The 25877-nt window shown below is 50.6% G+C and overlaps 2 protein-coding genes across 2 annotated transcripts; both read left to right on the top strand.

Moving 5' to 3' along the window:
* Nucleotides 1-1697: 1697 nt before the first annotated feature.
* On the top strand, nucleotides 1698-15910 carry ZNF623 (zinc finger protein 623). The gene is made up of 2 exons (XM_082601292.1): nucleotides 1698-3782; nucleotides 11258-15910. Exon 2 carries the CDS (start codon nucleotides 11345-11347, stop codon nucleotides 12827-12829), a length of 1485 nt encoding a protein of 494 aa, XP_082457418.1. The 5' UTR covers nucleotides 1698-3782; nucleotides 11258-11344; the 3' UTR covers nucleotides 12830-15910.
* Nucleotides 15911-18422: 2512 nt separating this feature from the next.
* LOC309792057 (uncharacterized protein) lies at nucleotides 18423-25574 on the top strand. The gene is made up of 7 exons (XM_082601293.1): nucleotides 18423-18611; nucleotides 22357-22439; nucleotides 23182-23348; nucleotides 23606-23761; nucleotides 24130-24249; nucleotides 24412-24485; nucleotides 25345-25574. The coding sequence occupies exons 3-7, from the start codon at nucleotides 23316-23318 to the stop codon at nucleotides 25451-25453; spliced, it is 492 nt and encodes a 163-aa protein (XP_082457419.1). The 5' UTR covers nucleotides 18423-18611; nucleotides 22357-22439; nucleotides 23182-23315; the 3' UTR covers nucleotides 25454-25574.
* Nucleotides 25575-25877: the final 303 nt, after the last annotated feature.

Below are 25877 nucleotides of genomic sequence, written 5' to 3'. Positions count from 1 at the left end.
AAACCAGGAAATTGAGGATGGTATTAACTCATGTACAGACCTTCACCGATTTCATCAGTTTTGCACGCACTCTTTATTTTGGGAGGGGGTGTGTAGTTTTTTGAAATTTTGTCACATGTATGGATTCTTGTAACCACCACCATAATCAGGACACAGCCCTGCTCCATCACCACAGAGAAACGCCCTTACGGTACTTCTGTATAGTCACACCTCCCCACAACTCTAACTCCTGGGAACCACCCTGGGTCTCCATCACTATGATGTCATCACTGCGAGAGTGTCGTATAACTGGAACCATACAGTATGCAGTGTTTTGAGACTGGCTTTTTCACTCAGTATAATGCCCTGTAATCCGCCCACGTAGCATCAAAAGTTTGTTCCTTTTGGTTGCAGAGTTGTTTCCCACGGTGTGGATGGACCTGGGTTTGTTTGTTCATTCACCTGTTGAAGGACAGTTGGCAGTTGTGAATAAAGCTGCTATGAACATTCAGGTGCAGGCTTTTGTGTGAACATACCTTTTTTATTTTTGTAGGATACATACCCAATAAATGCAATTGCTGGGTCATGTGACAAGTATGTGCTTAACTTTACAATAAACTGCTAACTCCTTTCTAGAGTTCTTTTTTATGTTCGCACCAGCAACGAAGGAGTGGTCCACTCCCTCACCAGCATTTAGCCTTGTCACTATTTGTATTTAATTTTAGCCATTCTGAGAGATGTGTTCTGATAGATATTTCATCATGGGTTTAACTTGCATTTTCCTTTATGGCTGATGATGTTGAATATCTTTTAATGTGCTTATTTGCCATCTCTATATATATTTTGGTGAACTGTGTGTTCAAATCTTTTATCCATTTTCTAATTGAATTATTTGTTTTCTTACTGTTTAGAGAATTCTTCATATATTCCAGATACAAATACTTTGTCAGATGTGTGATTTGCAAATATTTTCTCCCAGTCTGCAGCTTGCCTTTTCATCCCCTTAAGAGAATTTTTTAAAATATATTTATTTATTTATTTAGGCTGTGCCGGGTCTTAGCTGCGGCATGTGTGATCTTTAGTTGCAGCATGTGGGCTTCTTAGTTGCGGCATGCAGGATTCAACCTGGGCCCCCTGTGTTAGGAGCGTGGAGTCTTACCCACTGGACCACCAAGGAAGTCCCCTCTTAAGAGAATTTTTTGAAGACCACAAAGATCTGCGGGTTGTGCAGGGGAAGTTGAGCAGTGGAGGCACTTAGGTATGAAAAACGATGAATTAACTAATGGGTCAGATCTTTCTTGCTTTTCTTCCCGTTCCAATCTGTGATTCCAGCAGTACTCAGGAATTAGTGCGGTACTTGCAATAGTGGCTGAGAAATATTTTGTAATATTAATTCACGCCGCTCTTGAATTTGCATATAGGTAGGTCTAGATGAAACACTCATTTGACTTAAGGAAAGGACTGAAAAAAAGAAACTTACCATTTTAGGCATTGATTTAAAAAATTACCAAGGGCAAGTAGGTGTTACTGGCACTGACATGGTTAGAGAAGGTAAAGCTGTGTAGAAGTCAGAATTTTGGCCAAAAATCTAGAAGTATTTTTTTGTGTTATGTGTCATGTCACTGGAAGACCTGACCTCAATTGTGCTGATCATGATGACGTTCTCTGGAACAATCAAAAGATTATATGCAAGATTTTCTGGATCTGCCCAAAGATGAAACATCTTGGAAAAACATGTCACATATGACCTTGTAACTGCCCTTGAACATGTGATGGGAATGCTAAGTGCTTTAAAGAAAGTAGATTTAATTTAGATTCTAGAAGAACCTAAAAAGTTAAACAAAACAACATAAGGTTCTCAAATAAAGAGCAAATCTTGGTCTTGAGTAGAAAATGAAATTTCTCTTGACTTTGCACCACCCACAGGTATTTGAGAGGGACTGTTGCTTATTAATAATACTGACGAAAGTTTAACAACAAAAAAATACGTTTGGCTGTTTTACTTTTCTTTTTTTTTTTTTTAAACAGTTGATGAGCCGACATTGATACGTTATTATCAACTGAAGTCTCCATTGAATTGCTTTTGTACCTTTGTCAAAAGTCCTCTGGGTATATTTTTGTTTTTTTTTTTTTTTTTTTTTTTTTTTGCGGTACGTGGGCCTCTCACTGCTGTGGCCTCTCCCGTTGCGGAGCACAGCCTCCGGACGCGCAGGCCCAGAGGCCATGGGTCACAGGCCCAGCCGCTCCGCGGCAGGTGGGATCCTCCCGGACCGGGGCACGAACCCGTGTCCCCTGCATCGGCAGGCGGACTCTCAACCACTGCGCCACCAGGGAAGCCCCTCTGGGTATATTTGTGTGGGATCTGTGCCTGGTTCTTTATTCTGATCCATAGACCTAGGTGTCTATCCCCCCACCAATGCCACACTGTCCTGATTACAGCAGCAATATTGTAGGTCTTAAAATCAGGTGGTGGTCCTCCCATTTTATTCTTTTTCAAGAATTTTTAAGCTACTCTAGGGCCTGTCCTGTCCATATACATTTTAGAATAAGCTTATCTGTGTCTACTAAAATTCTTTCTGGAATTTCAATAGGAATTGCATTAAACCTTTAGATTAATTCGGGAAAAATTAACATTTTTACTATGTTGAGTCTTCCAATCCATGAATATGATAATGTCTCCATTTATTTAGTTCTTCTTTGATCTCTTTCATCAGCATCTTTTAATTTGCAGCATACAGATCTTGTCCATGTTTTGTTAAGAGACATCCCTCTCTCCTCTCAGGCCTCCTCCTCCAAGAAGCTTTCCCTGCTGTGCAGAGAGGTGTGTGTGTGCTCTGGGTGGCCGTCAGCAGCACTTCCTCAGGGCCCAGGGCCTCTCTTTGGCACTGCTTATTGTAATGACCCCCTCGCTTGCTCCTTGCATCTCACCCCCTGACAGAGCTGGTGCTTGTGAATACTGCCCTTCCCCAGGTCCAGCTGGATTGTGTTTTGCTCGGCTTTGGGTTTGGAAATTGGAGGCATGCTCTTCCACCCGTGGGGGGGGGGGGGCGGGAATCAGCGGGATTTCCCGCGACTGTCCCCAGCGGCCATTCCTGCTCCCGCAGGACCAAACGCACGACCAGGGCAGGAGTGTGGCCCTCGAGGCGGTCGGCCTGGCCACTCACTAGCTGTGTGACCTCGAGGAAGTGACCTGGCTTCTCCAGCTTCAGTCCCTGGTCCGTAGAAGGGAGATGTTGGGGGACATTCCTCGTGGGCTTGGAGTGAGCCTCTGCGGGAAGGCTCGGGAAGCGCTGCCCGCCGCGGGAAGGAGGCGGAAGCCCTCGGCGGCCCGCGCCACACCAGGCTTCGCCTCTCTGAGGAGCGGCCCTCGGCCTGTGCCCGAAGGCGGAGGGAGGACGCACGCCCTGGGGCCCGGGGCCGCTGGGCGCCGGGAGCTCCGCCTGGTTCTCAACGCCAGCATTTACAGCTCCCGAGAGACACAACCCCTGTCAGCCGTACACACTTGGCGGGCAGGCGGCGCTCAAGGCTGCGGGGGCGCGGGAGATGCCGTCCTGCTCTGCCCCCTGCCCGGCTCCCTGCCGGGTTCCATGCCGCCCGCGGCCGGCCGGAGGTCCGTACCACCGAGAGGCCAGCTGGTCTCTGCGCGCCTAGAGCGGCACCGGAAGCTCCCCGGGCGGGGCCTCGGGCCGATTTCCGGCTGCGGCGTGCGGGTGGCCGTGCGGGCTTTGTCAGCAGGCCAGCGGGGCGGGTGGCCAGCGGTCCGCGTGCGGGGCCCGCGCCGTCCTCTCGCCGCTGGGCGCCGGGTGAGTGGCGCGTTCCGGGCCGCGGGCGGGGGCGGCAGGGTCCTCCGGTCGGGCAGACGGGCGGGCTGAGCGCGGTCGGCCCCGCACGGGGGTCCCGGAGCCTGGGCCACGGTGAGCCCGACTCCTGGCAGCCGTCACGGCCGCTCCCGCTGGGCTGCAGTCCGGCCCGGGGCCCGCAGCTTCTCTCCCTAAGGAACGTCGTGTGGGTGAATACCCGGTTCCACTCTCTTGGTTCCTTTCTCTGGCTCCAGGGGTCACACACCCAAGCCGTAGAGCCTCCAGCTTCAGCGTCTGTGTCGCAGTTCTCAAGCCCACAAGCCCTTCCGAGGTGGCCTGGCGGGGGGTGGGGGGCACAGCTGCGGCTAGTACTCCTGTTTTGCTTTAAGCCTGCCTCCTCTCCCAGGAGCCCAAAGGAGCTCTCCAAACGATGCTGGGGAAGTGGCCGGGGCCTCGAGCCTCTTTGTGCTGGAGGAGATGCAGAGCCGGCACCTCTGTCCTGGCGGCGGTAGAGGTGATGAACAGGATCCCCTCCAGCCCTGGTCCCAAAGGAGAACTCCCAGGTGGGGAGAGGTGATGGGCTGCGCTGTCCCAGCTCGTCCCTGAAGGCTCCCTTTCTAGAGTCGTATCTGAACCCGGTGGCCGTCTCTGCTGATGTCCTGGACGTCTTACCCACTCATGCAGTGGCTGCATGGTGGTCATGGGATCTTCAGGGCCTGAGTAGCATGCCTGTGGTTTCCCAGGAATGTTAGCTGGAGGCCAGTTTGAACTCAGGCAGTTTGTCTGTAGAGCTCATCACGCTGCAGTAGCCTCTCTGCAGCACATCCTTTCCCCGAGCTCCAGTCCCAGTGAATGACAGAAATGTGTTTTGCCCACCTAGGGTCTGAGAGATGCCAATCTAACCGAGTCTTCAGGCGATACCTTGCTCCTGTCCACAGAGGTGGGACTTCTTGTAGATGTAACGTTGTAACGGTATCTTAATAATGGCGATATAACTGCAGCATCCCTCTTATGGAGAATACAGAGCGAAATGAGTGGGGAGGGGTCTCTGTACTTTCACAAGCCTAACTTGGTGGCTCCAGCCCTTCCTGGAGTGATGGTGATGGATTCCTGACTCTCCCGGAAGGGTCCTGGGGACGATGGGGCTTGCAAAGCTGAGCTGAGAAGGCCCAGACCACATTCACAAGCCGGTGATGGAAGGGGTGCTCAGGGAAGCAGCTGACCCAGAAACAGGGTGAGGCCTTGAACCAGTTCAGGGAGCTGTCAGGCATGTCCAGTGCTGCTTCGGGTTGTGGAAGATGACTGTTGAAAGGACACTGAACTTGTCAGGAAAGGAGAAGACCATTGGCATCGTTGGGCAGAGCCCTGGGAGCAAAAACCAAATGGCCACGGGGTGGGGTGGGAGGAGGAGATAGCCGCTAGCAGCTGGCTCAGCCTTAAACGAGTCACCTCCCTGAGCCTCGTGGATGGTTATGAGGAAGGAGGAAACGCACACGCCAGGCACTCAGTCCCCAGCACGGCTGCAGTGGCAGAAGCTCAGGTTGATGACAGTGGCGGCCGCGAGGCAGCACAGAGGTGCAGATTCTCCTGGAGCTCTAGTCCATGTCTTCCTCGTGTGTCTTTTTCCTCTCCTTTTCCCATTATTCCCAAGGGTGAAGCTTTGCAAACCTTCCTGCTTCCTTTCTTTAGGCTGTAATCAGCAGACAGCGACCTTGGCTAACCTGTAAGCCCAAGGCTGTAACGCCCGTTCACCAGTGCAGACGGCTTCTAGTGCCTGCGGCGGGCACTGCCCCTTCACCGTCCCTGAGCCCCTCTGGGCTGCTCACAGGCTCCACTCCCAGGCTAAGCTTCCACTTCATTCCCAGCACTGAGGCTTGCTCCATCTCTCAGCATCAACTGTGCATTTAGACAGTTTCATGTTATATTTTGTCCAGCAAATTCTATATGTTATAACAGAAGCCTGGGCCACGTTAGCCTCGGATGTTATGGAACAAGAAGTCTGCCGTATTTTTACTTCCTTTGTTCATTTCATTCAGGTTTCTTTAAATGAAAGAGTATCAATTTAATTTTGTTTGAATTCACAGAAGAAAAAGGAGCTAAGCAGAAACTGAAAGATTGCTGAATTTAAGATAAATGTTTATTCAAAGCAAGGTATATTTAATTTTTAAAACTTCCTCTAAAGTTAAAAAAAAGTTATGAAAATCATGAAAAGGCATGCATTTTTAAAGCTATATTTTTGTAAATATATGCAAGCCTGTTTTCAGATGGTATAACAGTCATTTTGAACAAAAAAATCAGAAAATATCACCTCCAAAACAAAAAACCAAGTCTTCCCCCCTTTTTTTGAATTAAGAAAAATAACAAGATTTAAAATATAAGGTTTTGTTTTTTTTTTGTTTTTTTTTTTTTTTTTTTTTTGCGGTACGTGGGCCTCACTGTTGTGGCCTCTCCTGTTGCGGAGCACAGGCTCCGGATGCGCAGGCTCAGTGGCCATGGCTCACAGGCCCAGCCGCTCCGTGGCATGTGGGATCTTCCTGGACCGGGTCACGAACCCGTGTCCCCTGCATCAGCAGGCGGACTCTCAACCACTGAGCCACCAGGGAAGCCCTAAGCTTACTTTTATAATACTATTCCCAGCTGATCTAAGCAAAATATCCTGTAAAAGTGACATCATAGTTGGGAAGGGAAACAAATCTTCAACAGTGGGAAATGGGCAGTGGAGGAAGACAGGCCTGGCTCTGAACCTGAGCTCTGGCACTTAACAGTCTCGGGTAATTGACTTTCTCAGCCTCTGTGAAATAGAGTAAATAATAGAGGTAATAGCTGCCTCACAAGGTTTGGAGGTGTCCCTGAGACCATGCAGGCCAGTTCAGCACTGCCTGGTTGGGGTTTGAGGGCCCCTCATCAGTAGCACCCCTCCTGCCCTCCCAAGTCTGCACCAGTGAGGCCCATGAAGAGCGAAAGGTCACCTCACTATTGGTCAAAGCCTAGGTTGGAGTGACATTGGACTTCTCAGGCGAGTGCTGGTTAGACACTGTCCTGCCTGCTGGACACCCTGTCAAAGAGGTTGGGTGCTGCATGCCTAGTTATTCTCTCAGACCTTTCATTTGGCTAACTCCTTCCACCTGTCTGGGGAAGAGAAGTGGGCGGAATACGTCAGGGAGCATCCTTCCTTGTGACCCCAGAGGCACAGGGATGGTTGCTCCCTCCCGCGCCCGATGTGTAGTAGGGCCTCTGAGTGCCTGTGATGGTGATGCCGCTCTGAACACCAGGTGCATCTGTGTGAATGAACTTGAAGAATGCCAGAAAGTGTTGCAGATGGATGGGTATAGTGTGATCCCATGTTTATATCTGAAAATCGTGTGTACCTAAGTAAATGTATCATTGTTTCTGTTTAATCGGAGGTCTGGATGAATGTGTATAAACTGAACAGCTAACAGTGGTTCTCTGTTGGATTGCTGGAGGTTATCATAGTCTATATTTTGTGTTTACCACTTGAAATACTTTTACAATGTGTATCTTATGTTATTAATCGCTAAGAATTAACAAGATATAAAAGTAAAACAGGATATGAGACTGAGGAGTGTGGTCCTGATTTCATAATACATTGGTGCAGAAAAGCACTAGAGGAAGAATGTCCATGTGTAATCTGAGTGGTGGGGTTAAGGGTAATTTTATTGTCATTTTTTAAGTTTTTCTTAAATAGCATAGTTTACCTTTATACCTTGAAAAAATAACTAGTTAAAGGTAATTTTTATAAGCAGAAAAGATTTTAAACCAAGTTAGTGGGCCTTTAACTCAGAAGAACATTCTCAGCGAACGTCACCAGGCGGTGGTCGTAAATGCTGCGTCACAGGGCACCCCAAGAGGGCTGCTGCTCCAGGAAGCCGTGTTGCAAATCTCACACGGAGAGAAATGCCTCGCATAGACTTGTGCTCAGCTTCTCATCCCCATTGTCAGCTCTTGGTGTGTGGGTTCCATTCCTTTATCATCCCAGGGAACGTTGCATCTGAATAGTCACGTTGTCTAATAGCGGTATTTAAGCATGGGTTCACTTTGCTGTAACAGAGATTCAAAAATAGTGTTTCCAACAGGAAACTTGGTTTCTCATGTTCCATCTCACAGGCAGGTGGGCGGCTGTGCCCCTCCAGCGCCCTGGAGCCTACCGTGCTGTTCCGTGCACGTCACCACAGGTGGGCGAGAGGGTGGGAGATGGGTGGCATGCGCCCATCCCTTCCGTTCCTGTCTCACAGCTGGAATCAGTCACAGGGTCACACCTCACTTCAGGGGACTTCAGGAAATGAAGTCATTCACTGCTGTGTGTCCACTAAAATTTCTGGAGGGGTTTCAATCACTCAGAGGAAGCAGGGACGCCGGGCAGTGTGTCTCGGCCACAGTTTACCCCATGGGCCGCCCTGGGTCCCACACCAGGTCATGCTCAGTTATGCTTCCCGCCCAGAGCCAGGATCTCTGTGTGGCCTTCTCCCGGCACCAGGGCCTCTTCACGTGGTCACAGTCTAAACTCAGAGAAGTCCCGGCCTCCCCAAATGCTGTCTCCTCACCCACCACATAGATGCCCCCACTCAGGAAGGAGAAGAACCCCAAACCCACAGCAGTCGCTGGTCCACAGCGGCTGCGGTGCCCAGTGGAGTCTGCAAGGGCAGCCTGAACTGGTGGCCACTGAAGCGGAGGAGTCCCAGGACCCAGCGGAAATGAGCACCTCTGTCGACCAGAAGACAAGCACGGGACCAGTTATGGCAGCTCTGTCCCCAAGCCTGAGCTGCCAGCCCCTCGGTGTTGGTGGATAGGAGAGAGGAAGGCGTGCGGCGGTGTGTTCACGCAGTGGAGGCCGCACACCGTGAGGTCTGTGCCACACAAGTGGCCTCCCCGGTACGGCGCTCAGCAGCAGCAGACACGTGGTGGGGTCATGACAGTGCTCGGGAGTTAATTAGATACTGTGGAACGTCCTACAACCTTAGGGGTATTCTAAAAAGCACTGAATTGTGCACTTTAAAATGGTGAATTTTATGGTGTGTGAATTCTATCTCCATAAAAAGTGGGTACATGTTGAATAAAAAGCAGACACAAAACATAACTGTATGATTCCATTTAATTGAAATTGAAAACGTGCAGAATTCACCTATAATAATAGAGATGGTTCCCCTTGGAGGGGGAGGCTCTGGGCTATGGAAGTGTTGGTGGTTAGGCAGGTGTACGCCAGGAGTTCATCGAGATGTGTGCACTTGATGCGAGCTGTCCCTCGTGAAGAAAAAAGAACAGCCTGTTGGGAAGAAGCCCTGCGGCCATAGAGCTCGTGTAACCTGGTTACACCACTTTCCTGCCCCCGGGCTGCTCCCCTCTGCTTGGCTGTGTCCTCAGGGGCACATCCCTGTCCTTGGCAGCCACGTTGGAAATGGGTTTTGGAGGGCATCGCTTTGTGGGGCTGCATAGCAACTGGTCTGCTTCCCACTGGTGCAGATTTGGGGTGAGGTGATCATGCAGTGTCATCTTGGACGGAGCTCCTGGGAAGTGGGTGCAGCTGGGGGGCACTCTCGGGGATGCACCTGTGAGGAAGGAGGGATCGGGCAGTGGGTTTGAAACAGCCCCAGGCACATCCCAGTGGAGCTTTGGGGCTGGGTGGCCCTTCCTAGTTGCCCCAGGTGGAGACTGGGGTGCTCTGGGCTCCGTCGTGGGCTGGGCCCCAGCTGGGGTGTGGCAGGCAGGGTCCTGAGATGGCCCTGACTGTGCACCCCTCCTGGCTGCCAGGGAGGGCTCTGGCGGTCAGTTGACGTAAGGTAGGGCTAGTCGGGGAGCCCTCAGAAAGCAGGGTTTCTGCAGCTGGTCACGGAAGAGAATCAGAGAGGGTGTCTGAGCTGCTCCTGCCTGGAAGGTGCGGGTGCTCCCGAGGGGCCACCAGCCGGTGATCGGGGACAGTTCCACAAGCGCAGGGGACCACATTCTGCCAACAACCTGAGCGTGTGGAAATACGTTTTCCCAGAGCCTCCAGAGAAGACCTCAGCCTGGCTGACACCTTGTGCGACCCTTCTCAGGGGCCCCAGTCATACCAGGCTGGGCTTCCGACCTACGGCCCTGTGAGGTGGGAGCTGGGTCCCTTTTCTGCTGGAAGTCTGAGGTGAACTGTTACACAGCAATGGATGGCTCTCAGTGGAGAGGGCGTGACTGCAACGGAGCTCCGGGTGCGAGAATTCCAGAGCTGGAGAAGGGAGCTGGGCACAGCGTCCCAGAGACCGTGGGAGGTTAAATAAGCACAGGCTTTTCCAAAGCAAACACACCCGTGTAGCAAGGCCCACTTGCAGGTCACCAGAACCCTGAGGCCTCCCTGCACCCCTGCCAACCATGATCTCCTCCCTAGAGACCATCATTGACTCGAGTCTCCCACCATGGTTGGTTTTGTCTGTTTCTGAACTTTGTATAACTAGGATCATACGATATGAACTCTGGCTCACCGTTACGTCTGTGAGGTTCACCTGTGCTTTTGTGCGGGGCAGGTCTTTTCATTGCTATGCGTTCCTCCGTTGTTGGAGGACTCCTCACTTTACCCTTTCTTCTGTTGATGGATATTTTGGTGATATGAACAGGGCTGTGGTGAACATTCCAACCCCAGACTTCTGCAGTGCAGGGCCGGGGGTGCACAAGTGGACTTCTTTACCTTGGATTCGATCAAGGACATTTAACCCCGTAAAGAGGGAGGGTGTGGTGTGGGCGCAAACACAGGTAGGTTGGTAAATGTGGGAGAAAGTGGGCATTCTCGTCTCATTGCTTCTATTTTCTCACTGAAGGAAGACGCAAGGTCATCGTCCCTGAGAGGAAGGACGGGGTGTTGGACATTTGAGAGGAGAGGAGAAACCAGGAGATGATCTTACAGGGGAGTTAGCCAAGTGTGGAAATTGCCGGCAGCTCTCGGGTCCGTTAGGCAAGTGGTTATAAATGTAGAGAGAACTGAGTCGGCAGGGGTGCAGACACCGATCAGGAAGCAAGCTGAATTTTACTCGAGTTGGGGTTTTCCCACACAAGTATGATGGAGGAGGGGAAGGGCAGGGGAGTTAGGATTAATATGCAAGGGAATGAGTGTAATATATCCCCCAAATGAATATAATCCCATCGACCATCTAAGCTGGGGAAGGAGGGACAGCGCAGAGGTGGTAAGAGCAACCCATCTGAGTTTCTTTGGAATTTGTCTTGATTTTGGAGTGGAGTCCAAGCCACACCCCTGCCCATCTGCCATCGGCCAGTCTGTCCCCTGGAGTTGGTGTTAGCGGTGGAGCCCGAAGAGGCCTTCGCCAGCGGAGAGGCCGGCAGGGTGAGCCGAGCACGGTGCTGGGCTGGGAGTGTGGGCAGAGGGAACACTTTCCTCTCTCCCACTCCTTGGATATGCGTTTTGCTGCCCACCCGCCCGCTCCAGCAGATTCCCGTCTGTTAAGGAAGGGGAAAGATAACCGTACTCTCTTTGATTGCAGACTGACTGGTGACTAGAAGGTGACTCCGGAGCCTGAATTTCTGAGCATGGAAATCTGCAGAAGACAGTGTCCGAAGCCCTCACAGTGATGGAGCTCGCTGCCCCTGCGCCTGGCGGGGGCCCTGAACCCAGATTAGGGGGGCTGTTGGGAAACCTGGACGGGCAGAGCCTGCGGAGCTGCCCCTCCCAGGAGGGAGGTTTCAAGCAGGTGACAGTTACCCACTGGAAGATCCAAACAGGAGAGTCAGCGCAGGTGGCCAGTAAGTCAGGAGGAAGCCCCGTCCTGAGCTCAAACCTCCTCCTGCTTCAGAGAGAGCTGATCGAAGGGGAGGCCCACCAGCGCGAGGCTTGCGGAAGCTTCCCATTCAATTCGGACCTGGTCAGACATCAGGTTTCTCAGGCTGGGGAGAAGTCTCACAGACGTGATGAGTGTGGGAGGGGCTTCGGCCAGAGCTCCCACCTCGTGGAGCACCCACGCGCTCACAGCGGAGACAGACTCTACGTGTGTAACGCGTGTGGCAACGACTTCCTTCTCTACGCGGACCTTGTGGAGCATCAGAAAGCGCACGCGGGAGAAAGGCCCTTCAAGTGCGCTCAGTGTGGGAAGGCGTTCTGTCACAGCTCAGACCTGATCCGCCACCAGCGCGTCCACACCCGGGAGCGGCCTTTCGAGTGCAAGGAATGCGGGAAAGGCTTCAGTCAGAGCTCGCTGCTCATCCGGCACCAGAGGATCCACACGGGGGAGCGGCCCTACGGGTGCAACGAGTGCGGCAAGGCCTTCATCCGGAGCTCCAGCCTCATCCGGCATTACCAGGTCCACACGGAGGTAAGGCAGTACGAGTGCGGCGAGTGCGGCAAGGCCTTCCGCCACCGCTCGGACCTCATCGAGCACCAGCGCATCCACACCGGGGAGAGGCCCTACGAGTGCGGCGAGTGCGGCAAGGCCTTCATCCGGAGCTCGAAGCTCATCCAGCACCAGCGCATCCACACCGGGGAGAGGCCCTACGAGTGCGGCGAGTGCGGCAAGCGTTTCAGCCAGACGTCGAACTTCACTCAGCACCAGAGGATCCACACCGGAGAGAAACTCTATGAATGCAACGAGTGCGGGAAAGCGTTCTTTCTGAGTTCATACCTTATTCGACACCAGAAGATCCACACTGGAGAGAGGGTGTATGAGTGTAAGGAATGTGGGAAAGCTTTTCTCCAGAAAGCCCATCTCACTGAGCATCAGAAGATCCACACTGGGGACAGGCCCTTTGCGTGTAAGGACTGTGGGAAAGCCTTCATTCAGAGCTCCAAGCTCCTCCTGCACCAGGTCATTCACACTGGAGAGAAGCCCTATGTATGTAGTTACTGTGGGAAAGGCTTTATTCAGAGGTCAAACTTCCTTCAGCACCAGAAAATTCATGCTGAAGACAAACTCTACGAATGTACTCAGTATGGGACAGAGTTCACCTCACCTGCAGACTTCAAAGGCAGCCAAGAGATTCACCAAGAGGGGCTTCCCTTGAGTCAGACCCCCATACATTTGGGTGAGAAGTATGTAGGTCAGGGGGAACACACAGACTTGTAACTATTCTCCAACTCACTGAGTGATACTCGAAGTGACTGGTATGAGCCCTAAGTCATGCGGCTTTGGATGTGCCACCATTTCCCAGAGTCACCGGCAGGGCTGCCTCTGGAGTGGGCTGCCACCTCCCACTTGGCTGCCCAGCCGGCCCGCTGTCTTCCTCCTCCACTGGGAGCACGTGCCCGCAGGAGAGCCACGTGACTGGACAGCTGACTTGGAGCTGGACCAGCCTGGGGGGAGGAGCTCGGCCTCGGGAGAAGGGTCTTCTGTCTCACCGTACAATTACAATTCACCCCAGAGTTAAATCCCTTCTAAAGTAGAATCACGTATCTAATCGTATCACTTTAAAAGAGTATTCCTTAGAATATTTTGATCTATCAGAAAGGCAAGTTGGAGAAGCATCCTTTCTTATCTAAAACCACAAGTTGGTTCCCTGTCGTCCTTAGGATAAGTTCCAATCTCCCCATCCTGCATCCAAAGGCCTTTTGCTTCCTGGGGCCTCTTCTCCCGCCGGGTAACTCCCTGCCGCACCGTTGGCACTGCGGCAGCACTAACCGCTGGACGTCCCCACTTGCCCAGGCCGCTCCTGCCTCCTTGCCTCTGTGCTGGTTGGAATGCCCCCTCTCCTCACCCGGCTGACTCTCGGCTCAGCCCGCTACCCCTCTGCTTCCGTTCCTCGGTGGTCCTTCACCTCTGTTACTGCGCTTACTCTGACATGCCAAAATCGTGTTTCAGATCCTCTCTCTTTCCTTGTTACAGTGTTAATTCGTGGAGCACAGTGAGCATATCTGATTGATTTATGTGTCCCTGGCGTCTAGAGCAAGGCAGTAAAAAGCACACCCCAGTCCTTGTGTACTTGGTTTGTCCTCTCTATACTGCTGTTTAAAATATGTTTTTGGATGCTCTTTTTATTGCTGTTTTGTGTAATCTGCTGGTCTGTCGGAAATACCTCCTCTCGGCCCTGCTGGCGTCTTCGGCTCATACTGCGTTCAGCACTTGCAGGCAGTAGCCAGAGTAAGATGGCGCCCCTTGTGTTTTTGCCTTCACAGCTTGTCCATGACTGTCCACTTGCTCTGGGGGAGGCTTGTCCTCAGTCAGTCGTCTGTGTATCTTTCTAATTCATTCAAAGGGCACACAGTCCTGGTGCGCTACATGACTTTTCCTGTCTCGGCCATTCCATGATTGAGCCCAACTTCTTCCCCTTTCCCTGCTCTCTGGCTCGTTTTGTCATTGACTTGAAAATGTAATTATCTAAAAGGACCAGTGCTAAATACTGGGAAACCGAGATGAATGAGACACCATCTGTCCTGAAGTCGTCCAGAGTCTGATGGGGGAGGCAGGAAGGTCACGGTACGCTGAGTTAAGTGTTGAAAGAGAAGTGTGTTCCCAGTTGTGCAGGAGCATAGGTAAGGCGTGACTCATTTGGCATGGGGCAGCTGGGACGGCTTCATAGAGGAGGTGACAGCAAACTGGTCTACAGAGAGAAGTAGACATTTGTCAGCTAGAGCAGAGGAGGATCTGGGAGGGAATCTGGAGAAGCGGGAGGACTGGTGGACCCCTCTCTGGGTAGGGCTGTTCAAAAGCAGGCCAGTTGTATTGCACAGTAGAACTGTTAGTTGTTCCCTCTGAATTTCTTTTATCTGAACGTTAACAAGACAACCAGTTTTGAAATGCTGTGATAATGGATTGCCCATGAGGGCATATCTTGAGTTCTGAAACTCCAGCAACCCTAGAAGCCTTGAGGGAGTAAATAATTCAAAAAAAGAGCATACGGTACTCCATCTTGTGGAAAACTCACCATTACTGGAGATGTTTCAAATGGTATATAGAAGCATATATTACCAGACCATTTTAACCAACTTTGGTTGAGGTCCAGTTGCCATACAGTAAAACACCTATTTTAAGCGTACAGAATTTTGACAAATCCATATGCCTGTGTAACCATCATCATGATCAAGAATAACATTTCTGTCACCCCAAAATGTTCCCTTTTGTTCTTTCCCAGTTAATGCCACCTCAGGCCCAAGTAACCACTTTCTGTTAGTGTGGATTCGTTATGCCTGTTCCAGGACTTCATATAAATGGATTCATATGGCATGTAATCCTGTGTAATCCAAACTTCTCTCACTTTGGCATGTTTTAAAGACTCAGCTGAGTAGTTCTGTGTTTCCATAGCTCTTTTTCTTTGTGAGTAGTGTTCCACTGTATGGGTAAGCATCATTTCTTATTCATTCATCTGTTGATGGAAATTTGGGTTTCCAGCTTTGGCTGTTATGAATAAAACTGCTATGAGCATTTCCGTAAAAGTATCTATTTGGACGTGCCTCTTTATTTCACTTGGGTAAATGCCTAGGAATTTAATTGCTGGATTATAAAATACGTGAATTTTAACTTCATGAGAAATTGCCAAAAAGTTCTTCATCGTGATTGTAGACTTTTACACTCCTGCACTGGCAGGGTTCCACTGGTCCACATCCTTACCAACGTGGTATTGTCACGGTTCCAAACCCTCATCCGCTCCAGTGGCACATAGCAATGCCTCTTCATGCTTCTAATTTATATTTGCCTGCTGAATGATGATGCTGAGCATCTGTATCATTTTTTGTGATGTGTCTATTCACATCTTTTGCCCATTTTAAAATTGGATGGTTTGTCTTATTTACTTATGAGAGTCTTTTTTTTTTTTTTTTTTTTTGCAGTACGCGGGCCTCTCACTGTTGTGGCCTCTCCCGTTTTGGGGCACAGGCTCCGGACGCGCAGGCCCAGCGGCCATGGCTCACGGGCCCAGCCGCTCCGCGGCATGTGGGATCTTCCCGGACCGGGGCACGAACCCGTGTCCCCTGCATCGGCAGGCGGACTCTCAACCACTGCGCCACCAGGGAAGCCCGAGAGTCTTTTTTATATTCTAGGTCAAAGTCTTCCCAAACATGTATTTATTTGTTTATTTATGGCCGCACCACACGGCTTGTGGGATCTTAGTTCCCCGACCAGGGATTGAACCCGGGCCCTCGGCAGTGAAAGTGCTGAGTCCTAACCACTGGACCGCCAGGAATTCCCCCAAACATATATTTATTATGAATACTTCCTTTTAGTCTTGGGCTTACCTATTTTTTTTTTGAGTTAAGAGACTTTAAAATGATTTGGAGTGATTTATAGCATATAAAGTGGTATTTAGTCTTTTGTGGAGAAAGTTGCTAGTCACCTGTAAGAAAAACAAGCGTTGTGGGCATTCCTAAGACAAATGAAATAAAGTCTCATCACTTTTGGCTATAACCAGGCTTCTCACCAATAACTGTATTAATTTTTCCAGTATTCGGAAATACCCTAAAAGATAAAAGAGAATGTCTGCTTCTAAATCACATCCAAGGGCTTCCCTGGTGGCGCAGTGGTTGGGAGTCCGCCTGCCGATGTAGGGGACACGGGTTCGTGCCCCAGTCCGGGAAGATCCCACATGCTGCAGAGCGGCCGGGCCCATGAGCCATGGCCGCTGAGCCTGTGCGTCTGGAGCCTGTGCTCCACAACGGGAGAGGCCACAGCAGTGAGAGGCCTGCGTATCGCAAAAAAATAAATAAATCACATCCAATGTGAACTTGCATAAATGCAAAGCATAAATAGAGTTCTTATAACTCCACAGGCACCTGACAGTTTTAACTACCCTTTGTGCTCACTTCATATTACGTAAAGAATAATGGAAACATGGGAAACACTTCAAATATAAACATTTTACAAATCCTTACTATGTGGTTGTCTTATTCTTGTAATACTCCACTCTGGTGGCCTTTGTTTTTGCTTGTAAAATTAAGTTTAAGTAGCACATTAACCTTTCCCCTCAAATATGCCTTTTGATGTTCATTATTACACCAAAAAGAAAAAAGAAAGAAATTAACAACCAAAAAACAGATGAAGATGCTGCAAGGGAAGAGATAAATGAGTTACAATTCCTTAGGTGTAAAAATATGTTGTTTCAGATTCAGAATAATTTAATAACTTTGTTATTTCATATGTCTGGAAATGGGACAGATACATGTCCTGATCCTGTCACATGAGGTAGAGTTCCAGCCAGCATTCAGTACAACGTTCCAAGATAAGGTTAAAGTGACATTCCTGTTTCCCTTGAGACCATTTCCATCGTCAAAGAAAAAATATTTTTTTCCGTATCTTTCAAAAATGTGACGTCTTCTACGTTTTTCAGCATGATGAGCGAGACTTGCTCCGGTCTTTGAAGGTGGCGGTGACGAAGCAGCCAAAGGCCGACAGCGAGTTCCTGGCTTACCTTTTAATTTTCTTAATGATGTCTTTTGAAGATCAGATTAAAGGTTTTTTTGATTAAGTCTAATTTACCAAAATTTTTATATTTTACACTTTTTGATTTCTGTCTTGGTTTTTTAAAAGGCTTTTCCAATTGTCATTGCCAGTGTGTAGAAATACATTTCATTTTTGTTAATTGACCTTGTATCCAGCAACCTAGATGAATTCACTTATTGGTTCCAGTAGCTTTTTTCTAGATTTTTCAGCATTTTCTATGTAGATAGTCAAAGAATTTTACTTCTGCCTTTCTAGTTTGTATAGACTTTGCTCCTTTTTCTTGCTTTATTGCTGGGCATCTTATACAATTTTCATTAGAAGTGAGAGGACGTCTTGTCTTGTTTTGATGTCATGGTAGCATTGCTCTCAAAGAGTTGTGAATTAGTCTCCCCACATCTGTTTTCTTAAGTTGTTTGTGTAACGACATTATTTCTTCCTTAGACCTTTGATACATTTCACCAGTGAAACCCTGGGGAGTTCTTTGTGGGAAAATTACAACTTCAATTTCTGTAATAGATATAGCACTACTCAGATTTTTCTATTTCTTCTTGTGCCAATTTGGTAACTTGTATCTTTCAAGGAATTACTTATTTCATCTAATATAACTGAGGCGTTGGCATAAGATGGTTGAAACATTTCATTGCTTTTGTGCATTGTATTTTACATTCTATCTTAATGAGTTATATTTAAAATGATATCTCCTCTTTTCTTCCTGGTATTGGTGATGTGTGTCTTCCTTCTGCTTTTCTGATCAGTCTAGCTACAGATTTACCAAGGTTATTAGCCCTTTCAAAGAAGCAGCTTTCGTTTTCCTTGATTTTCTCTATCGTTTGTTTTCTATTTCACTGAAATAGAACCATTTTATTTCTTTCCTTCTACTTTGAGCTAGATTCCCTTCCCTTTTCTAGTTTATTAAAGTGAAAGCTTAGGTTATTAGTTTTAGACCTTACTTCTTTTCTGATGTAAACATTTAAAGCCAGTAATTTTCCTCTAAACACTGCTTTAGCTGCATTCCACAGACTGACGTACTGTGTTTTCATTATTACTCCTGCGGCCCCGGAGTGTGGGCCGGTTCGGGCCGGGCCGGGCCGGCCCCGTGGCCCTCCACCACCGAGACGAACTCCTAGAGGGGCAGAAGCGCAGCTTCCGGCGGCGGGAGAAGCACTTCCGCTGGGAAGTCTCGCTCGCCCGCTGCGGCCCTTCCCGATCCCGTGCTCGCGGAGGTCCGGTTAGGCTTACCTGCAGGGGCCCGCCTGCCGGTCAGCGTGCGCGCGCCCGCCCGCGTCAGGCCCCTCCCGGCGCGTCCTCCGCCTCGGGCCCGTTTCCTCTTCCGGCTGCGCCGTCCCCCGGCGGCCCCGTCCGTGGTCGTGTGTGGCCTCCACGTTTGCGAGTCCAGCCTGGACCACTCCGGTGGCAGACAGACACTGTGCCCAGCTGCCGGCTTAGTATCAAAAACACCCCGCTCGGGGCTTCTCCGCAGGTGGGAGCCGCGTCCTCCTGCCCCAGACCATCACGCAGAGTGTCTGGCGTTCTAGCTCCTTGGTGGCCTTGAGTCTTTCCCGCCTGTCTCCGTTCCCACCCTCCACGTCTACGTCCCGGCCCCTTTCATCTCTCCCCTCGACCACCTCAGTGGTCGGTGGTCGTCTCCCTGTCTCCCCGACCCGGTCTTGTCCTGCCGCCTTCTGATTGGCTCACCGCAGTGGGGGGGTCTTTCTGAAGTGTACGGATCACAGAGGTGTGGTATTAGACCGTCCCTGCCTTTCATGTATAGCCATGGCCCAGGATGCCTTGGGTACTCCAGCCCTTGCCCGCTTCTCTGGCCGTATTGAAACGGTATACAAGCCCCTGTGTCCTTGTCTTTTGAAGTAAAAGGCTGGCTCAAGAGTTAATGATTGGGAAATGTGAAGACGTAGAAACAAAGGATAGCTGTTGGGCTGGGGCGCTGGTAACAATTTAGACTATAAATCTGCCACATAGCAGAATCACCGAACTCCCAGTTCCCTGAAAGATAGTGATAAAGGCCTGACACGCATTCCTAAGTTGTATTTACAGGAAGCCAACCCACCAGATGAAAACTGCTGATTGCAAGAACATAGACCCTAGACTGCTTGAAACCAGAAGGTTGATGATGCTTGAAACTTCACCTTGATGCCAACCAATCCAAGAATTATGCACGAGCTGATCACACACCCTGCAGCCCCCTCTCTCACACTGCTTTTAAGACCCCTTCCCTGAGAGCCATCAGAGAGTTCAGGTCTTTTGAGCATGAGCTGCCCATTCTCATTGCTTGGTGCCTGCAATAAATGTTGTACTTTTCTTCCCCACAACCCAGTGTCAGTAGATAGGCTTTACTGTGCACAGGCGAACAGACCCAAGTCTGGTTCGGTAGCAATATCTCATACAGTTCTCCCCCTTACTGTCTGCTTTCCAGCCGGCCAACTCCAGCCCATTTATAGTCCATAGTGGATGCCCAGTGCAGGGAGCTCTTCTTATTTATCGCTGTGATCATTATTAGTGGGTGGAGGAGCTCAGGCTCTCATGCTAAGCACTGCCCATGACACCTGTGCCCAGTGCACCTGTTCATGTGTTTATAGGCCATGTATATCTTTTTTTTTTTTTTTTTTTTTTTTTTTTTGCGGTACGCGAGCCTCTCACTGTTGTGGCCTCTCCCGTTGCGGAGCACAGGCTCCGGATGCACAGGCTCAGCGGCCATGGCTCACGGGCCTAGCCGCTCCGCGGCATGTGGGATCTTCCCGGACCGGGGCACGAACCTGCATCCCCCGCATCGGCAGGCGGACTCTCAACCACTGCGCCACCAGGGAAGCCCTCCTTAACTGTCTTTTGATAAGCAGAAACTTTTAATTTTGATAAAGTCCAATTTATGAATTTAAATTTTTTTAAGGTGAGTGCTTTTGGGGTCCCACCAATGAAATCTCTGCCTACCCCAAGGTTATGAAAATATTCTTCAATTTTTTTCTTCTAGAAGCTTTATAGTTTCAGCGTTCACATTTAGTCCCAAGATCGACCTTGAATTAGTTTTGGGTATGGTGTTAGGTAGGGTGTATTAAGGTTAATTTTTCCCCTTATTGTTCTGGCACCATTAATTGAAAAAAATAACAACTTTTACCCTTTGAATTACATTGATGCCCTTGTCATAAAACAGTTAACTGTATGTGTGGGTCTGTTTCTGCAGTCTCTGCTGTTCCATTGATCTATATATCTATGCTTGTGCCAGTACTACACTGCCTTAATTACTGTAGTTAGTCTTAGAATCAAGGAGTGTAAGTCTTCCAACTTTGTTCTTCAAGGTGGGTTATTTGAGGTCATTTGCTTTTCCATATAAATTTTATTATCACTCTGTCTGTTTCTACAAGCAAAACCCCAAAACAACTGCTGTGATTTTGCTTGGAGTGGTGTTGAATTTCTAGATCAGTTTAGGGAGAATTGAAAACTTAATACCCATAAACAGGGGATATCGCTCAATTTCTTTCCAACTTGGTTTGCTCAGCATTGTTTTATAATTCTGAGAGTAGAAGATTGTACATCCTTCGTTAAATATATTCCTAGGTCGGATGTGTGGTTTTTTCCCACACCACCAAGCAGCTAACTGAATTATGACCGTCTCTACCTGGAGGTAATATCAGATCCCACAAGTTAAGGGCTCCGTCCGACAAGACTGCCCCTCTCCCCACACTTCAGACACCAATCTCAAGTCCAGGTTGCCACCAGTGATTCTGACTGACTGGCTATAGATCTGCAGGTTCCCACAGCCTCTGCCTTGGGTTTGATTGGTTTGCTAGAGCAGTTCACAGAACTCAGAGAAACATTTTACTTACTGGATCACTGGTTCGTGATAAAAGGATAAGGCTCAGGAAGAGCAGGGGGAAGTTGCATAGGAAAAGTATGGGGAAAGGGCCCAGAGCTTCCAAGGTCTCTCTAAACACTGCACTCTTCTCAAATCTCCACGTATTCACCAACCTGGAAGCTCTCTGAATGTTTCCAGCCCTGGAGTCCCTTACTCCCAGGAATGGAGAACAAACCAACCTTGTGTTCTGGGCATAAACTTGGTCAGGACACAGAGCTCTTTCAGTAAAGTGCTGTACTGGGCTTCCTAATGTTAATTGTTAAGCATTTCTGTGTCTGCTTATGAGAGATACTGGTCTGTAAGCTTCTTGTCTTATGATGTCTTTATCAGGTTTTTGTGTCGAGGCTTTGCTGGCTTCACGACACAGGCTGGAAAGGGTTGGCTCTTTGTCATTCTCCTACAGGCTTCTGAGATTGGTATAGGATTCTTTAAGGATTTGGTAGAGTTGACCAGTGAATCAGCTGGGTCTGGTGTTTTCTCTGTGACAGGGTTTTTTTCTGTTTTTTGTAAGTTTCATAACTTTGTGTTTATAAGGGAATTTGTCCATTTCATCTCAGTTGCAGAACTTGCTGGCATAGAGTTGGTCATAGTGGAAGTAATGGTACTTTTCACATCTGTAGGATCTATAGTGTGACCTTGTTCTTTCATCCCTGATGTGGGGAACTAGGCATCTTCGTCCAGCTGGCCCCTTTCCCTGGGCATCTTGGGAACTGTCCTCTTCTGCATCTCGGGGCTCTGCACTTCACCCAGGAAAGACACAGGCACTCACTGTGGCCAGAGACTCTGGGATCCTGAGGAGGGTGGTTCTGGACAAACCTGGGGGCAGAAGTAGGATCTGAGCAGACCACGTCTGCACAGTTTAGGGGAGCTTGCTGCTTATTCCCAAAACTTGGTGAAGAATAATGAAGCTCTGGTGGAAGAATTTGATTCAGGGGAAAGTGCCCGAGGACGTTCATGTGTGCACTGCTGCGGGCATGGGCCATCCTGGTCCTGTCTCCTGGGGAAGCACACAGGGTGGGGTTTAGCCCCCAACTGTCCAATCACTTGTCTGCGGCTAAGCTGCTGTTTTTCAGCCATAAATGATGGTCTCGCCACCATTTGGTGACAGCCTGTGGCTTGCTCTCTGGAATGTCAGGGTCCAAGTGTATGGGGGTGGGGGACCCAGGGCACCCAGTGGTTTCCTTGCAGTGATGCTGGCCCCCACCTGACCCCCAAATTCCCCTTCCATTATGGAGCGTGCCTGGGCTTGTGTCACTGGTTTTTCCTGAATCCCCCTTGGTGCACTGAGAAGGTTCAGGGCTCTTGGGGTCAGGTGGGGGCTTCTGGGCTGCAGCTCTCACGCACTTTCTTTGTCTCACAGATCAGCCCTCAGCACGTGCCTTTTCCCGGAGGGGCCCACACGTCTCCCCAAAGGCCTCTGCTGTTCCCACGGATGTGTGCCAGGTGAGCACCACCTCCCTGTGCCCTGCAGGCTGACGAGGACCCCAGCCCCCAGCCCATCCATGGGAGTGGTCCACCATGGTGGCTTCAGAGGTCTGTGATTGCCTGCCTGCCTGCCAGCTCTGTCTTATGGAGTGGGGGGAAATGTGATTCATTTACATTAAGACCATAGTGGATGTTATAGAAAACATGAAAATACACTTGCTTCTCTAGGTGCTTAGTCTGCTAAGGCTGCTGTAACTCAGCACACATGCATTTATTGGTTGATTTCTCACAGTCTGGAGGCTGGAAGTTCCAGATCAGGGTGCTGGCATGGTTGGTTCTGGTGAGGGCCCACTTCCTGGCTTGTAGAAGGAGAGAGAGAGGAAGAGGATGCAAGAGTGCTCTGGTGTCTCTTCTTACGAGGACACTAATCCTATCGGATCAGGGCCCCACCCTATGACCTTTTTTAACCTTAAATACTTCCCTAGAGGCCCCACCTTCAAATGCAGCCATACTGGAAGTTAGGGCTTCCGCAGATGAATCTGAGGGACACAGACATTAAGTCCATGACAGGAGCCTTCCCTTGAGCCTCAGCTTCAGGCCTTTTGAGGTTTTTCCTCCTCTGAGACCCCCTGGGCGCCCCCCCCCCCCGCCTTTTCTTCCAGACACATGCGTTCCAGCGTCTCTCCATTTACTGTCCTGCAGCCCCAGGAGCAGCCAGGTCTGACGTCCTGCTCCTGGCGGGGAGCTGTTTGTGTTGCAGGTGGCCATACACTTCTCAAGGGAAGAGTGGCGGCGGCGTGCGGACCCTGGCCAGAGGGTGCTGGGCCGGGATGTGATGCTGGCAGTTTCAGGAGCTCAGCTGAAGTCAGCCTGCAGAGCCCATCCAGTCCCTCGATGGCGCCAGGGCCTCGAGTTCAGGCTAAGAGGGTGCGGGAGCTGGAGCTCTTGTCCTGTGTCTGTGGAGGGGCCATCCTGCACCAAGTCTGGCCAAGGGCATTCTTCGTGCTGCCCTGGAGGCAGCCCACTCTTCCTTCCTCAGACCCGTCCACTGTTAGACCTGGCCCCGCCAGCAAGGAGGGTGGGGAGAGCCTGTCATGGTTTGGCCCTGGCTCCCTCCTCCCTGTCTGGCTTCCTGGACGTTGCCTCAAGGGCTGGCCTGCACCCTTGCTTTGTCTTCTATACAGAAAACCACACCTTTTCTCTCCTTGGAGGATGTCGAGGCCCCATACCTGGCCGCGTCTCTCGCCTGGAACAGTGGGGTGAGCCGCGGGTTGCAGGGCGGGAGAGACCCGCGTTTCAGGAAGTGCGGAGGGGTCCCCAGGGCCTCCCTCTGCTCCCAGGTGAGCTCAGCACCCAGCACCCACCGATGACGTTCTCCTCTCCCACTGGGACCCTGCCTCGGACCCTGGAAACCCCGGGCTGGTGCCCCGCCCCTGCACAGAACACTGCTCTGCTGAGTGCTGAGCTGGCAGGCGCCGTGGGTGTGCACGGTGGGGGGCCTGAGAGGGTGTGGGTGCTCCAAACTTGTGGCCGCCCCAGCAGGCACACGCCCGGGATGAGGTCACGGGCCTGACAGCCCTGCTCTGAGGGGCTTCGTGTGTGGCCGTGGGCAGGTGCCTTATTCCTTGTGCTCGTCCCAGGGGTGATGAGGGCGCCTCCTTCCTGTGAGGTGGTGACTGTGGTGGTGGTCTTTTGTTTTTCATTTCAGATTCCCTCAGAAGTGAGATCAAGCAGACGTGTGGAAATGAGACCAGCCGGGCAGACACTGGGTTGTGTGGAGCCCCAAGACAGAGAGGGTCTCGGGTGCCAGGTTGGAGGGAAGCCGAGGGTGAGTGGTTCAGAAGGACCTGCCTGGGTCCCTGTCCCCGGCACCCTCCCCCAACCCAGGAGCCGGGCCTGGTTAGGGGAACAGAGAGCACAGTCTCTATCCTGACTGGTGTCTTTGTTCCTGTGTAAACACGAGTATGTACGGTGCTCCCTGGCTCTTTAGGTCAACGCCCAGGGGTTCAGTCCTCCCTCATCCACGGATAACACCAGCATTGACCTAACTGTGACCTCATCTGGGTGAGCATTTGAGTTCATTTTCAGCTTTCCACCACTTATAGCTTTAGCTCATCTCTGTGCTTTTTTCTCACTGCTGGGCCACTTCTTGGAGTGAATCCCTAATTAAATGGGAGTGAGCTGATAAGACAGTTGTGTGGATTTTCTCCTGTCTCGCTGCCAGCCTGTATAAGTGCCTGTTTCCTCCACCGGGCAAGGGAGGCCCTTTGCGGGGGGGGGGGGGGGGGGGGGACACTGTAATCTAATCGCTTCTGGCAGCCCTCGAGCCAGGGGTGGGGTGGGGAGTGGCTTTGCCTTTGAGCGTTTCCAGTGTGGCCGGACCTTCAGGTGGGTCCCGGGCCTTCTGCGACACCAGAGGAACTACAGAAGCGAGCAGCCCTTCCGGCTGCGAGGTGTGCGGACAGGCCTTCAGCCTGAGAGGCTGCCCGGGCCCGCACCGCCAGGTCTGCTTGGAGCGCAAGCCTCACCCGCGTGGCGACCGCGGGAAGGCCTCCCTGCGCGGCAAGGCTCTGCGGGCCCGAGGGCCTCAGCACCCGCCGGAGCCGCTGTGGGAAGGGCGTCCACCACCCGGGCTTCCCGACGAGGCATCAGGGGACCCACAGGAGAGGGGAAGCGGAGGTGTGCGTGGGGTTCCTCTGGCCACGTTCACATCAGGGAGACTTGGGGGGAGAGGCGAGCTCTTTGTTCCAGACTCCAGGCGTCTTTGCTTGCCCAGCCCCGAAGTAAAAACCTGCCGAGTGGGCTTCTCTAGGGCACCGGCTCGCACTTGGAGACTTGGTCAGTGGGCAGGACACCTGTCCCCCTTGCTCGTGGGAACGCTATTTCAGGTTATCCAAAGGCTTAATTTTTGTCTGAATTCCAGAGAGAAAACCGTGGGGGGCCGTGCGGAGCTAGCAGAGCCCCAGAGGCATCGCACTGAGGAGCCACGTGACCCCGACTTGAGCAAACCAGCTGTAAAAAGGCTGTTTTGAGACAATCGTGGACATTCGAACATGGACTGGGTATTAGGTGGTATTAAGGAGTTTGCTGTGATAACGACAGGGTGGTTCTGTTTTTAAAAGTCCTTAAGAAGGACGCATTCTGACAAATTCATGGGTGAAATGGCATAATGTCTGGGATTTGCTTTAAAATTCTAATAAAAAGAAGAAAGACAAAACAGTATCAGCAAAATGAGTTGTTGAAGCTAAGTGATGAGTATGTTTGGGACTTTCCCACGTTTTTTTTCTTATTTTACAGGATATTTATATTCTAAGTTCATTAATACACACTGACGATGGGTGAAAATAGCCACTAAGTTATCAAGTTACGAAGCTGTGTCAGTCTGCTCGGGCTGCCATAGCAACACACCACAGACCAGGAGGCTGAACGGTGGAAGTTTATTTCTCACAGTTCTGG

This window comes from Mesoplodon mirus (assembly GCF_964341445.2).
Source record: "Mesoplodon mirus genome assembly, chromosome: 16".
In the NCBI taxonomy this organism is placed as follows: domain Eukaryota; kingdom Metazoa; phylum Chordata; class Mammalia; order Artiodactyla; family Ziphiidae; genus Mesoplodon; species Mesoplodon mirus.
Note: the sequence above shows the minus strand (reverse complement) of the source record. Positions and strands in the feature narration are given on the sequence as shown.